This window comes from Conger conger, chromosome 5 (genome assembly GCF_963514075.1).
Source record: "Conger conger chromosome 5, fConCon1.1, whole genome shotgun sequence".
Lineage (NCBI taxonomy): Eukaryota > Metazoa > Chordata > Actinopteri > Anguilliformes > Congridae > Conger > Conger conger.
In genome coordinates this window covers 47,702,103-47,717,558 of record NC_083764.1, presented here as the reverse complement: position 1 = coordinate 47,717,558, position 15,456 = coordinate 47,702,103, and the positions used below count along the sequence as shown (strand labels likewise).

Here is a 15,456-nt window from a genome sequence, read left to right as displayed (position 1 = left end):
TGTAGAAGCCCCTTTGGCAGCAATTACAGCTTTGAGTATTTGAGCATCGTCTTTGCTGTATGCTTCGCGTCACTGCCATGCACTGTTAATTCTGAAGAGTCTTCCTGGCCCTGCCACTGAGAAGCATTCCCATAGCATGATGCTGCCACCACCATGCTTCACCCTAGGGGTGCTATTAGGTGATGAGTAGTGCCTGGTGTTAGCCAGTTCATAGTGAGTTCTGCCAAAAGCTCAATTCTTATCAGACCAGAGAATCTTTTTCCTCATGCTCTCAGAGGCCTTTAAATGCCGTTTGGCAAGCTTCAAGTGCTTTGTCATATGCCACTCCACCATAAAGGACTGATTAATGGAGTGCTGCTGAGATGGCCAACCTTCCAGCAGATTCTTCCATATCTGCAGAGGACTACCAAAGCTCTGTTAGATTGAAAGTTTGGTTCTTGGTCACCTTGTTCTTGCTGCCACATGATTGGCTGATTAAATATTTACATTAACAAGCTGTTGTCCAGGTCTACCTAATAAAGAGCTCAGTTAGGGTATATTGTCACAACCTGGGTCGTAGGGCCATAAGAAAATGAGGGAGATCACACAGGGAAATTACAAGTTAAATGTTAATTAAGCTATATTAACTATATTAACAGATATTGTAGTACGTATTATTAGACAGATTCTGAATCCTGGTCAGTTTACAGCTGTTACATGAGAATATACCTAACACACGCATCATATTGTGAGAAGTAATTGTACTGCCAGTTCCATGGACATTCTATACCTGTATTATTTTGCATTTGGGTGTTACTGAACATATTATCGAAGCAGTTTCACATATGCAAACATCAGCTGGGACATTTGGGCCATTTAATTTTCTTTGGGTAGCTTCCAGGACGCTCTAATGCAAATGTGACTGTCTGTTTTTATTAAGGGTGTCAATAATTATGGAGCTCACTGTAAGGTCCCCAAATTCACACTGCATGTCAGTAAACTATAAAAACCAAGCCATAAAGTGCAAGGAACTCTCTGTAGTCTCTGCAATAACATTGTGGCAAGGCATAGATCAGGGCAAGGGTATAACACCATTTCTAAAGATTCTAAAGTGTTCCCAGGATTACAGTGGTCTCAATTGTGAAATGGATGTAGTTTGGTACTGTTGGGAGACAGACAAATTTGTGTATTGGACCACTTCACATATGATAATGACCGCCATCAGTTTCAAGGTTCCCCCTCTGGGGATTTTCCACTGGACTCCAGGGGGGAGCGGGGCAAGGCCTCACAACCATTAAGGATTTGAATGGCCCAATCCGAGGTGCTCGGGATAGGCGCAATTCCTTACCACCAATCAGAGGTTACACTTGGATTTGTAGACATATTTTAATAAATGCAAATGTCATCCTTTAAAACATCCCAAACACCATTGCTCTTTGGAACATTTTCCTGATTGTAATAAACTTTCCTGTTTTCTAATGACGAACATCGGATCTGCTTCTTCCTGTTACAACGGTCATTTTACTGGTTCCTAGTAAAACTTAGATTTACTAACAGTACCACCAGGACTCTTCCTAGAGTTGGCTGTCTGGCCAAACTGAGAAACCAGGCAAGACGGGCCATGGTCAGGGAGGTGACCAAGAACCTACTTGTCACTCAAGAGTTTTGTCAGAATTGAGGGGAGGAAGAATATAACCAAATACAGAGAGGTCCTTGAAGAAAACCTGCTCCAGAGTGCACGTGACCTCAGACTGGGACTACGGTTCACCTTTCAGCACGACAATGACCTGAAGCATACAGCCAAGACAATGTTGGCGTGGCTTTGGGACAAGGATAAACTGCCCAAATCCAGGTGTACAAAGCTTGTAGTGACTTATCCAAAAAGACACAAAGTTGTAATTGCTGCTAAATGGGCTGAATTAAGGGTCTGAGTACTTATATAAATGAGCGAATACATTTGCAAAAAATTCTAAAAACATGTTTTCACTTTGTCAATATGGATTATTAAGCTATGTAACAATTTGATGGGCAAAGATCACCCAATTTACAACACAAAGAGTATGCAAATAGTGAAGGGTCTCAGATATACTGGGATGCTGGCGGGCCGGTTGGGATGTAAAATATACCAGAAGGGATGTAAAATACGTTAAATGCAGGCAAAGTTAAATATTAATATGCTATGCAAACTGAACGGAGAAGTGTAAGGCTATAGGAATATACACACACAGAGAGACACCAGCACAGATACGGATGGAAAAGTAATAAATAAGTCATGTTAAATAATTACTAATGTTTTGAGGGAGTAATAAGTAATGTAAAATAAGTAAATGTTTCGAGGGAGCTAGAAAAAGTGGAGAGAAGAACTAACCAAGTACTTATAATCTGGAAGAACCCTTCAGAAAAATATTTTCTCTCTTGTCTCTTTTCAGTGTCTTCAAGAATAGCAATGGAAAAGACACTGAAATACAGCCAGACTGTAGAGAAAGCAGGAAATTTACTCTTTCGCTTTCCTTTGAAGAAAGTGAGAGGAGTCCCATTGAGGGAGCCCATCGCCCAAAACATTGAGTCGGTTTGGGCTTTCTGCCCTGACCCTACTGACATCCTCATTGCTACATATCCCAAAGCAGGTGAGCAATAGGATGGGGACCAGGCGTGCAAGTAGGGGAGAGCGGGGTAAGTTGTCACATGGGTAAGTTAATTTCTCCAAAAAAAGGGGCACTACCTGAAAAATGTAATAGCCATTTTGTGTGACCTTGCATTCCTGTTTACATGTGGCCAAAATCACACTAATCTGAGGTGAGGAGAGTTTTCCTATTATGAAAGTAAACAAATTAAACTTAACATTTAATGTAATTAAAAATGTTTTGGTACAAATGTAAATAATTATATTTGGTATAAGTAGATAAAGTGCATTTTAAAGTGCATTCCTACATTAAGCTGACCTTGAGATATAGCCCAAATTATTACATGTCAGTTTGGGGCAAGATCTCAGTGACAAATTATTGTATAAGCAGCAACTAAAGTATGCTTCCTGTAATATTATACAAAATACTGAATTAAGGGTCTGAGTACTTATATAAATGAGAGAATACATTTGCTAAAAATTCTAAAAACATGTTTTCACTGAATGAAAAGGACGTGAAATGCAACACAGAAACACCAGTCTTCAACAAGACTCGGTTTATATACATCACTAGCACCTGTTTGCGATTACCAACTCCTCCTGCAATCAGCAATACTGGCTGCACAAGGGAAGCATGAATGTGTCAGGCAAGCCCTCTCGTAATCCCAAGAGTTAATGCCCAACGAAGCGGGGCAAACAGGATACAGTGTTATTCTGACAAACCATTTGGACACAATTTGGACCAAAAGCTTTAACATAGATTATAATGTAAAACAGACTATTCAAATTTAAAAACTGCTAACAAGTTTGGTCAGAGAAGATTTCACATTAGCAGAACAATTATATGAAATAACATTTTTATTATGGAAATCATGTGCAATTCCCACTGGTATTCAATGAAATTCAGTCTTCCTTCTGCTCTACATGTCTTAACAGTTACTGTACGCGCATTTCCTATTGTTTCGGAAACGTTAATGTAAATTGCTTAATCAATCCAGGATAATTTGATGCACGCCAAAAACAGGATCATATTCCTTATATAGACAAAGTTGTCACGTTTCATGCTTGTCATGTCATGTTTTATGTTTAGTTATTGACTTGGTTATGTTATTGTCATGTCACGTATTATGTTAGTCTTTTCATGTCACGTAATATAGTTTATTGTCATAGTTTTGCAAACTTGTTATGTCACAATTTATGTTTCATGTTATGTTGTACTGTTCATTGATTAGCATACACTTTTTCGTGTCTTTCTGCAAATCTTGCATTCCTGCTTTCTCTCTCTCCCTTTCTGTCACTCACACCCTAATTGTTTCAATTTCCCTTGTCTTCTTACTAATCTACTAACTTTAGATCAGGATTGGGTAATACTAACATTCTAACCATGTGTTCATGTTACCTTACGTTTCTTGTGCATGTCATTTACTAATTTACTAATGCTAGGGCAGGATAGGTTTATTACTAACGATTACTAATTACCTTGTTAACTTGTCAATCCTCCACACCTGATTTCCATTCTCATGCTGCTCTCAAGCCAATTGTCTACACCTGTCTACACCTGCATATATAGCTCAGTTTCACATCATTTCTTAGCAAAATTGCTGGTATCAATAAATAAATAATAAATAAATCAATAAATAAATCAATAAATAAATCAATAAAAATAATAATAAAATTTAAAAAAATTTGAGGAAAGTTTGGAGTCCCTAAAATGACAGTCTTATCTTGTCTGCCCAAAATAAAAAATAAATCAGCATTGTTGACAGACTTCTGGGGGTCGAAGAAATATTTTTTAAAACTCTCATAATGTAGCCTATGTCACAAATCAAACAGAGCAGCCAAAAACAAATTCGTAAGACTTTGATTTATGTGCTTTCTGACTGGTTGGTGTGGTTAAACGCTGTGTAACCATCTGTGTCTGATACAAAAGAAAGTTTAAAACCTGTTTAGATTGCTAGATGCCATGACGGGCTCATAAATTGTAACAGTGTGTTCAAATCATCAACAATTGTTTTTAGGATGCCACCCCATAATACTCAGAGGTTCTCACCTCTTCCTCTATTAGAAAGAAGCTCCCTGACATGAGTACGTGTGGAGAGGAGTTACTAACGACACCTAGTGTATGGAGTGCAACCCCTCCTCTCAAAAGAGAGGGAAGAAAGGAACCAGAGAGACACAGACTTCCCAGTGTGATGGCTGAGTAGACCAACAGCTTTCATTGCTGGATTGTTCAAACTCTGTTGAGCACAGAAAAGGAGGATCAAGCAAAATCAATCAAGTACAGAAAAGTATTTAATTGCGAAAATTATTTGACCCAGGTCTGGTGGGAGTATTGAATACTGTATGTAGAGGACAGTCCTACTGGGAAAGGCTTAGTTTTACTGACCAGTGGAATTCACATTTTTCAAACTACCGGATGGGTAGAGATAGCTGGTGATTATCTGGGGTAGAGCATGATGTGTTTTAGCTTGCTGATCTGTGTTGGAGGCCATGAAAGGTTGGTTTCTCTCCCAGAGCCGTAAAACTTTGTTTTGGCTCAGATGTCTGAGAGCAGCCAGCGGCTGTGCAGCAGGTGAGGGCTGCATCAAGGTTCACAGAGAAACGAATAAACGCTCATAATAATACATGTAAATCACTGCTACCTAAAGGCTGGGAAAGTTGAAGGTCAATGTCCTATACATCCTAAACTGAGAAGAGAAAGGCTATGGGGGTATACACACACAGACACCAGCACAGATACAGATAGAAAAGTAATTAGTAATGTTAAATAATAAGTAATGTTTGAGGGAGCTACAAAAAGCAGAGAGAAGAATTAACTAAGTACTTACAATTGAGAAGAACACAGATTGAACCCTTCAGAAGAATACTTTTCTCTCTTCGGTGTCTTGAAGAACCGCAATAGAAAAAACATTGAAATACAGCCAGACTATAGAGAAAGCAGGAACCCTACTGACGTCCTCATTGCTACTTATCCCAAAGCAGGTGAGCAATAGGATGAGGATGATCGCAAGTTAGAGTGTAAACTCCACAGTAAATATCACGTTGTGAACTGAAGTTGTGTATTTGTTCGGTTGTACAATTAATACTTACGCTATATCGCGCTGACGTTGAAACACCATTAGCTGTGGCAGTTAGAAACAATTATCAACCAATGTGCTGGAATTACTGTACCGCTGTACAATATTTTGATACAGAGTGCCGGCCCGTCAACTGCATATTTTGAAATATTTTTGATATTTATTCCTTATTTTTATTATAACCTCTTATAATTTAGGGAGTAATTTATTAGCTACTCACAGAACGTTATGGTCGATTATTTTCTTTATCTCCGCTTGCCGAAAATGAAAGCACGAGTGCACGTGAATCTTATCATACAAATTAAAGGCGTCATCTATCATGGATAATGCTCTGGTAGCTTATATAGCGCTGAATTTCTCTTCTTAAGTTTCCCAATCTTTCAAATTGATGCGCTATGTCAACGGCTGTTTTAGGAATGACTTTACACCTAGTAGGTAGATGTAAATTTGAAGTTGTACCTTAACTCTACGTCGGAACTAATTCAGTTGGTGCAACCGGTTTATATTAAGTTATGGCTTAACTCTGAATTTAGGTTTAGGGGCAGAATTATGGGAGAGCGGGGTAAATTGTCCAGGATTAATTTCTGTCCTTACAAGTGCGATGTGAATATTTCATACTCGCCCTGCATAGTAAGCTTGAATGCTACAGTGTAGCAAAATGAGTGACCTAGCTGTATAAAATGACTTTTATTTTTAATGAATTATTCAAATTCTCTGGTTTATAGACAGTTTTCAATAATTTATGTTCTGATGAAGTACATGTTGTTTCTGCCTTTCCTTTCTGTGATTCTGCCTTTTTTATGTCATGTAGGAACTACCTGGGCTCAGGAAATAGTAGACCTGTTACTTCACAATGGAGACAAAGAAGCATGCAAGAGAGGTCCTATAGTTCTGAGGAGCCCATTCCTTGAGATATTCTACCCCCCTCCAATGCTTTCTGGTATTTGTCTCCTTGTTATATATATATTGTGTGTGTGTGTGTGTGTGTGTGTGTGTGTGTGTGTGTGTGTGTGTGTGTGTGTGTGTGTGTGTAATGACCACCTCCATGCTTAACAGTTGGCAAGGTATTCATCTCGTCTCCCACCATTTCTGATGCCACTCAAAATGCTTCCCTTCAATCTCTCAGGACTAGACCTCCTTTACCAAATGAGTCCACCAAGAATAATCAAGACACATTTGGCTATCCAGCTTATACCTGAGGGATTCTGGGAAAAGAAATGCAAGGTAAGGCAAAGACTGACTTTACTCATTATCAGGGCATGAATGCTGCACTGTTTTGTGCATGTAAGTGTTACTTGAATTGATTCTTCCTGCCCCTCACCACTCTTACAATTACTATGCCCAGGTGATCTATGTGGCCCGCAATGCCAAGGACAACTTGGTAAGCTATTACCACTTTGACAGGATGACTTTGACGCAGCCTGAACCAGGATCCTGGGAAAACTACATCCAAAAGTTCATGAACGGGGACTGTAAGTGAAATTTCATCTTCTTTACTTTTTCTGAAAGCAGTTGCCAGTATTCTATGATGCTGGTGAGATTCACAATGAGGTTGATGGAAGTGAGAAATCAGGACAATATCTGTCCTGAAAAATGATAGATGGTAGATGTAGATACCCGGGGCCTCTTTAATAACCATTGCAAATGCACAAAAAAGGGCTTAAAATGTGCGCATGCCACTTTCTAAGCATAAATTCATTATAAAGTGATTTATAAAATAAAATTTGACAAGGAAACTTTGACCCATGCGTACGCACATTATGGAGGCAGAGAGAAATAGCGACTCTGTAGGCAAAGTAGTGAAATAAAGAAAATATGTTCTAATGACAATTTCACTCAATTATTTTGACTCAAAATTTTGGAAGGCTGCTAATAATATTAATTGTCAGTGGAAAATCCATGAGCACGAGTAATTGTTTTGTTAGCAATAAAGCAAATAACCAAACAGAAAAAATATCTCTATTTTCAATTAATTTTCATAATGGACTTGGGGCATCAATTAGTCCACACTGATTGATTCAAAGTGTTAAGAAATTCCATTAATTGTGAAAGGGTTTTAAAAGGCTGGGTGCATAACAATGTGCAATGGTTGCTTTAACACTGTTGGCAGATTTTGCCAATGGCAGTCTTCGGAGGGAGAGGGTGTTCAGGGACCACAAGGATTTTTTGGCCCATGATAATGACTGGCTTATGAGTGGGTGCTGAATTGGGCCAAATTGTAGAGTGACCAACCTCCAGAAACCAGCCAATATCAGTCCCTTTACAGATTTTGACCACTTTAGGGTTTCTAGCAACCGATACGTTCCAGAAGGAATTGGCGGACAGGTCAGTTTAGTTTCCAAGGGGTTAAGTGAATTTGGCTTTTTGAGATAAAATTTTACTTTACAAGCTTTTTTATTATCAAGATGATATTTCCCTGTCCTCCCCTTTCCCTGTGCTCTCTATGAACTAGGCCTACGATACAATAAAAAAAGGGAAAAACATAAAATGGCGGATCAGGACCAAACCCGTACCTTCTCAAGGTAACCCCTCCTGTCAAGGCCAATCACTTTGCAAAAAACAAGCAGTTAAGAGATACAGATCTGCCTCGATAAACTGACTGAGCTGTATGATCATTCAACACATCAAAGGTAAAATAGGTGCTTAGGAAAAAATTTGTCTAAAATGCAACTCCAAAACAGTTCCCATTCAACATAGTTTCAACTGATATTTAATCTCTCGTACAGAAAACTTTTTCAATGTTGCTCTCTTCGCCCTATTCACAGTGGGCTGGGGCTCCTGGTATGACCATGTTAAGGGGTACTGGAAAGAGAGAGAGAAAAGGAATATACTATATTTATTTTATGAAGATCTGAAAGAGGTGAGTTTGTATTGCACCCACTCCCATACAAACCCACCTGGCATCATTTTGTCCAGTCTTTCTAAATCAAAATGAGTCGTCTCAGGCCTGTTATCTGCATTCCTCCAGAATCCACAACGGGAAGTGGAACGCATCATGCAGTACCTGGATCTGTCAGTCTCTGAAGAAGTTATAGCGCGCATTGTGGAGCTCACGTCTTTTGAGGTCATGAAGGAGAACCCCATGACCAACTACAGCTTTATTCCCAAGAATATGTTTGATCAATCCATCTCTGCATTCATGAGAAAAGGTTTGGCTCTTTTTTCAAAAATATCAGCTTTTCTATTCTATTATGAGGGGATTTGCTCATGAGATTTATACTCAATCAGCAATAACCCTTGTGTTGTATTAAGGGTCAAGAATGACCCGCCACTATGTTAAACGGCACCAAAAACCACCAAAATGATGAGTGACAGGTTGTTTCATGCAAATAGATTTGGGGTTAAAAATTCAATGAAGCTGTTTTATTTTAGGGGTTTAGTGAAGGCGGGTCATTTTTTACCCTTAGGACTAGGGGCGTATACGGAATGTTAAGACTGCAAGCACTACCCATATGCAATTGTCTCACAGTGCCAAACAAGTTACATGACTGTTTCTGATAAGTCCGGTGAAATATTAACTATCATCAAGTTTTATTATCAAGTAAATTTATCATTATCAAGCTAAATGCAGTTGTTATTTAGGTGTTTTAGGAGCTTTATGTAATTTACTGAGAGATGGTTGCACTAGGTGAGGATAAATGGATGAGAAGTTAGCTGCAATGGTTTGTGTGCTGGGATAACTCTATCTTTCTCTTGCAGGGGAGGTTGGTGATTGGGTCAATCATTTTTCTGCTTCTCAGTTGAAGATTTTTGATGAAAATGATGAGCAGCAAATGGAAATGGCAAACATTCCTTTTCGGTCAAACTTGTAAAACCTAGTCTAGAGTGACTAGTGTCAGGCAAAAAAAGAGATCAAATGACTTGGTAGTAGGGAATGTTATGTAATACATTGTTTTAAAGTTACTGTTTAATGTTTAAAGTAATGTACTGTATTTGGATGGTATAGATGAAGCTCACCAGGCATTTCACACTATTTTGCTGACCACAAATCAGTTGTAGTAGAAAGGCAAGGATCCTATCAAAGTACTGCATTAACCCAGCTGGTGTTACAGTATACAGGTTAATGGGTGGTATTTTTACTGGCTTAAAGAAAATCTGCAGCAAGACTAGTGGCATACTCTTGGGCGATATGCGGATCTCAGCTGGTCCTTTCTCTGTCTGTTACCCTCTTTGTATTCTACTGGTCTGAATAAAGCAAAAACTACAAAAGCAGGGTAGGCAGTCCTTAAGAGGATCATCGGAAACATGGAAATGGAACATTGAAGATTGTTTAGTAAGAGGTTGAGAATGAGAGTTGCAGTGCTGCTTTGTCTGTCTGACGGAGCATCGCCATTCAAATGTGAATCTTTACTATCCTGCTCAATAATTTCCACAAGTATTACCAGAAGTAATTTGCATACAGGTAAAGCATCTATCTGGGAGTAAACATTTCACTACCAAAAATTCTTACCACATGGTAGCAAGAAAATGAAGCCAAAAATAGCCAGAGGTATTCCAATTCTATCTACTATCAATATCAGTGACTAAATATGGAATCCATACACAATCTCCATTGGTTTTACACATAGAGATGTCCTTTTGAAAATTTCCCTTTGAAGAACACACAAATGGTAAGGCAATTACATTGGCCACTCATCGCACCCCAGTTGTTATTTACTGAATCTTTGAATCTTTTCAGTTCATTCCTGATTTCTTGTAAAAAATTGTGATTGCAAAGTAGTGAAGAGTATAAGCTTTCCAATGGCGTATGATGTGACGTGACACATTTCTAGATTGCTTTAAAATGACCATTGTTTCAAATCTCTTGAATTAAACTCGGGCTTTTCACAAAAGTGAATTATGATTTGATTAGTGAATTAGCCAATTGTTAAATAATGTCCTGCTTTCTGGTGCATTAACACCACCCAGAAAAGCTTTCATAGCATAAGGGCTAAAATATCTGCATATCTGGATTTGTCGGTGTAGTTGACAAAGCCGGATTACGGTGTTAGCTGGATAACTGCGCTGAATAAAACCTGGAAAAAGATCTCCTTACTTCAGTCCATGCTGTACATTTTGGAGGGTCACAGGTTTAACTCCATGCAGTTATCCAGCCAACTATAGCTTTGCTTTCTCTTTTATGTGCATTTGATCTGATTTTCTGGGGGGGGGGGATTTGCAACAGTTTTTTGGTTCCATTCCTGTAAACCATGTTGAGTTAGTCATTTATAAATTATGCTATATACAATAATAGCCTAAACACAATAATTTAGTTTGGGAAATAAAAAATATTGCACAGTGAATTTACATGAATTCAACTGGATAATTATTTCACATATATGAAAGACTTATGAAAGACAAATACAGATTTGTTTCATTCATGCTTTCTTTTAATAATTTCGTAAAAAAACGTATTTAAGATTTTGCCAACACAATATATAGTATACCATACATTGTGTGAAACATTTGAAAAAATATTAAAATATCCACCTGGAACAACGCAGTATTCAACAGACATACAAACCCCTTGGTCATGCAGATAGTGTTATTCTGACTAACCATTTGGACACAATTTCGACCAAAAGCTTTAACATAGATTATAATGTAAAACAGACTATTTGAATTTAAAAACCACTAACAAGTTTGGTCAGAGAAGATTTCACATTAGCACAACAATTATATGAGATCACATTTTTGTAATTGATATCATATGAAATTCACACTGGCATTCAGTGAAATAACCATGCCACCAGAATATTCCTTCTGCTCTACATTTTCTGAACAGTTATACTGTATGTGGATTTCCTATTTCTTCCCGCCGACTGGATCCAATTTCACGGAAACGTCAGCAATCTGCATTCAAAATGCTGCATTGTTAGAGTTAAGGTGCTACAAGCACTATATAGCTTAAATACAACATCAAACTTCCACTTCCTTCACCATGACCACCTCGATTCCGATGGGTTACGTATGTCTAATGACCACTATTGTGCAATATATAAATAAATATACAAAAACATACTACAGAATTCAAAGGCTCCTTGGTCTGAACCAGGACACATTAACACTACCTACCCCAGGTAATGCTTGTGCATATAAATAAAAAATAAATTGACAATGAACATTTGTTTTATTTACAAGTTAAAGTAATAAATACCACTGTTATAAACAGCAAAGGATGAACGTGGGCTCGTGCAAGGCTTGAGGGCAGGCAATGTGCGGCTAAATCTTCACTCCCAAGTGCGAAGACAAAGTACTGATGATAACACTTTTTTTAATGCTGAAATTTCTCAGCTTGCCAAATTCACGCCAACACAACAGTGAAAGACACTGGAGTTGAAGTACCTCTTGAGGATGGCAATGGAGATAACAAAGGATAGACTTAAGCAGTCCGTTTAAGCGTTTTTCTTGCAGCTCCCTCACATATTGCACCAGCACAAACAGTTTTTCTATGGAAGGCTTCTATTCTTTTTGGTTGCTTTCTGTTCTTGATATGTGCAGAGTTCTAGATGGTGTCAGAGAATCAAATACAGATTGTGTGACATAAGGAGATGTGCTACAGTATTAGTTTGCCTCTGGTGTAAATGAATATAACATAAGCTTGTGTCAATGAACCAAATTGATACCTAGGCCTAATTGATCATATTTTTTGGCATAGTGAGCATGGCTATAACCAGATATAGTCAGGGTAAAGTGTCCACAATCTCAGAATTTTCTTGTATCTAATGTGAAAAGACATTAATACACAATGGTGTGACTTGAATGCCATTTTTTCTATTTTTGCCTTAAGCCAACAGCTAATTAGCGGTCAACGAGGAAGTGACAAGTATTGTTGCCATCAGATATAGGGAATGGTTCTGATTAATGAAATTCATGTGAGCCATTACTCATTTCCAGTAAGACTTTCATTTTGATCAAAAAGCTAAGTGCTTCTATACTCCTGAATTTCTGCTTTTTCACACTTTCTGACCTTGTAGGAATTTGAAGTTCATCACTCCAGAGGCAAAATAATAGACAATGACAAAAGAAGCATTGTTTTCTCCAGAATAATATATACAGTGCAAATTAAACAAATGTGCTTAACAGCAAACAAATTTCTTAAATGTTTTGAACATTACTAGTTTTATATTAAAACCCGCAACAAATCTGTGGCATACATGGTAACAGATGTAGTTTTTTTTACTTCAATGGGTATCTTATAATCAGATATTATTAAATAATGAAGCTGTGCTCATTGTAAAACATTTCCTTTTCCCAATATTCCACCCATATGACATGAGCGCTATATAAGATGCCACATTTGTGGAATTCATTTTTGTAAGGACAGAGTCTCTGTTCACTCAGGTATTGCCCAATAGAAAGTAACAAGGAAGACTTTGCATTCACTCTTCATTAGAGATAAAAATATTCTTCTCTTCAGCTGTTTGCCAAAACATTTCACCATTCAAATGTACTAAAATGACTTCAATAAATAGAAACAGAACTTTAAAAAGACGATTGTAAAAAAAGGCACACAAAGTCTTTAGACGTATGTTACAGAAAGAGTAAACTCTTTGCATTACAAATACCTGTATATCAGTAGTTCATATGCTACCTCAAGACATCCCCTCGTAAAAAAAGCCACTGGATACCCCAAAAAGAAAATGTTGATAATGTCAGGTGACTAGATGCTCATCCACGCCGGTGGCCCCAGATCCGTCTGTCAGGCCTTGTAATGTGTTCCGTTTTCCCGTTGGGCCCAAGTGACTGCAGCAGTTTCCTGAGAGCTCCTTCATGGACTGTCCTGGCCCTGGCTCCAAAGGCAAGCCTGTTCCCTTTGGGTGGGAGAGCTAGACGCCTCTGCCGACTCTAAAGCCAACCTCCCGAGGCTTCTCAAAAAAAAGCAGGATTTCTCCTCTCAATGCAACTCGCCGTGTCCGCCTCTCCCACGGTGCTATGTGTCGACAGGCGAGGCGTCGTGCGTGATGATCTCGATGTGTGTGGCGGTCTCTTGGCCGTCGCGGTCAAAGTCCAGCGAGGAGTGCGACACCCCCTCCTCGCCCTGGCTGTACTCCTCGTCCCGCTCCGTGCCTTCCTCAGAGTCACCCTCCTCCTCCTCCAGGGTCAGCTCGAACTGGAACTTGTCCCCCCCGCTGCCGGGCTGGCCCTTGTCCTGCTCGTAGAAGGGCGGGGACGGGCTCTGGGGGATCATGCTCTGGTACCAGTTCCGGTTGTCCTCTAGCGTGTCCAGGATGTCCTGGGCGTCGGGGTGCACCAGGTCCGCCCACGTCTCCCACAGAGGGTGCACGATGTAGTCGATGAAGCCCACCTGTCATCACAACACCACCGGGCATTAGTCTACACATACGTGCCACATAAGCACAGCACTCAGAAATGAAGAAAGCTTCAGGCTTTCAAGCAGTAGTCATGGGGGCTGAAGTCCTCTCAGTGTTATCTAAGAGTTTTAGAAGATGTTCTGAATATGTTCACTTTTATTTGGCTTCTGTATGGTGACTATTTTATTGGTAAATTGTTACTATGTACTATAAGCCAAAAAGCAGATTCGTTACTGGTATACATCTACACAAAGAACTGAGGAAACGTCTCATGAACGTACACACACCCACACACCTGTGATTTTTCCACGGAGGCTGTGTGTTTGTCACACATGGGGCTGATCTCCATGCCCCTCTCACGCTCTTTGTCGCCCTGGTGGAAGAACTCGTCCATGATGCGGTCGGTCCACTGCCGGTACAGCTCCAGGGACTTGGTGGGGTTACTGAGGTCAGCGCAGTGCACCATGTTACGAAGAACCTGATTCCCAGGCAACAGAGAAAAGGGAGACAAGGGGTCAGCTCACAGCAGAATAGAGAAATCATACGTTTCCAATCTTTGGAGACTTTCCCCCCGAATTCAAGATCCCATAGAAATTGTAGAGAATAAGGGTCACCAGCACAGAATTTTGCTTTCTTCAAGACCTTGATTTTATTTTATAAATATGATGACCTTTATAATAAGGCTCGAGTTGACTATGGTTTGGGTATGTATGTGCTTTATCAACAGCAGAGGAGATGGGATCATACCTGTATTCTGTCAGTGTAGTTGTCAAGCAGCAGCACTCCAGAGCTGGTCACCTTCTTGGTCTCGACCATGGTTTTCAGGTCTGCCAGCAAGCTCATGTGCTTAGACATGTCGGTCGCTAATACCTGCAACAATCACAATGAAGACAATTCTGTCAGCCCTGTGTCCTGGCAACTACACCCTGACTGGCTCCACGTCTCAGCAACTGTAAAAGGTCTGTGAGCATTTTCGGTGGTAGGGTGGGGCTCACCATGTCGATGACCATCTTCCTGAGGGACTGCCGTTGCTTCTTGCTCAGGTTCTGGAACATGTCGCAATTCTCCTCCTGAAGGAGCTTGAAGCCCACAGCCAGATGATGGTTCTCCAGCACCGACTCATCATTGTACATGAGGGCCAGCTCCGAGTCTGGGGAAAAAGTTGCAAAACAGGAACCGGGTCAGGTGCGGCAGGCACACCCACTGTTACAGCTTCCCTTATTCATCCTGCCCCACAGCAGTATGCATAACATTAAGAGTACAGAACTGATCGTCTGGTTGACCCAAATAATGTGTTTCCAGTAGGGGGACTCACTGGTGTTGATCAGGAACTGGTTGGAGACTCCAGGGTGGTCCACGTCATGTATTGCAGCAGCAAAGATGGCAGCAAGGATCTCCAGATCCGTGAAGACTGCCTGCAGAGGGCGGCATGGGGCAGGGACATCGCATGAGTTTCCGAGAGCAAACTAATCATGGTCCACAG

At 39.9% G+C, this 15,456-nt stretch overlaps 2 protein-coding genes across 4 annotated transcripts in view; one reads left to right on the top strand and one right to left on the bottom strand.

Moving 5' to 3' along the window:
- Window positions 1-2,425: 2,425 nt before the first annotated feature.
- LOC133129117 (sulfotransferase 1C2-like) lies at window positions 2,426-9,491 on the top strand. The gene is made up of 7 exons (XM_061242962.1): window positions 2,426-2,606; window positions 6,491-6,619; window positions 6,806-6,903; window positions 7,025-7,151; window positions 8,445-8,539; window positions 8,648-8,828; window positions 9,379-9,491. Exons 1-7 carry the CDS (start codon window positions 2,426-2,428, stop codon window positions 9,489-9,491), a joined length of 924 nt encoding a protein of 307 aa, XP_061098946.1.
- Window positions 9,492-11,026: 1,535 nt separating this feature from the next.
- Window positions 11,027-15,456, bottom strand: part of LOC133129740 (cAMP-specific 3',5'-cyclic phosphodiesterase 4B-like) — a 114,543-nt gene continuing 110,113 nt past the window's right edge. For all 3 annotated transcript variants that reach the window (XM_061244011.1, XM_061244012.1, XM_061244013.1), the window contains 5 exons: window positions 15,289-15,388; window positions 14,969-15,123; window positions 14,721-14,843; window positions 14,269-14,451; window positions 11,027-13,966 (listed from right to left, as the gene is read on the bottom strand). In XM_061244011.1, coding sequence (XP_061099995.1) covers window positions 13,592-13,966; window positions 14,269-14,451; window positions 14,721-14,843; window positions 14,969-15,123; window positions 15,289-15,388 — 936 coding nt within the window. In that variant the 3' untranslated portion in view covers window positions 11,027-13,591. The remainder of the gene's footprint in view (window positions 13,967-14,268; window positions 14,452-14,720; window positions 14,844-14,968; window positions 15,124-15,288; window positions 15,389-15,456) is intronic.

Coding starts and splice junctions, on each gene's coding strand:
- LOC133129117 (XM_061242962.1), top strand. CDS start 2,426: ATGGAAAAGACACTGAAATACAGCCAGACTGTAGAGAAAGCAGGAAAT. Junction 6,620..6,805: donor CCCCCCTCCAATGCTTTCTG/GTATTTGTCTCC, acceptor TCAATCTCTCAG/GACTAGACCTCCTTTACCAA. Junction 8,540..8,647: donor TTTATGAAGATCTGAAAGAG/GTGAGTTTGTAT, acceptor GCATTCCTCCAG/AATCCACAACGGGAAGTGGA.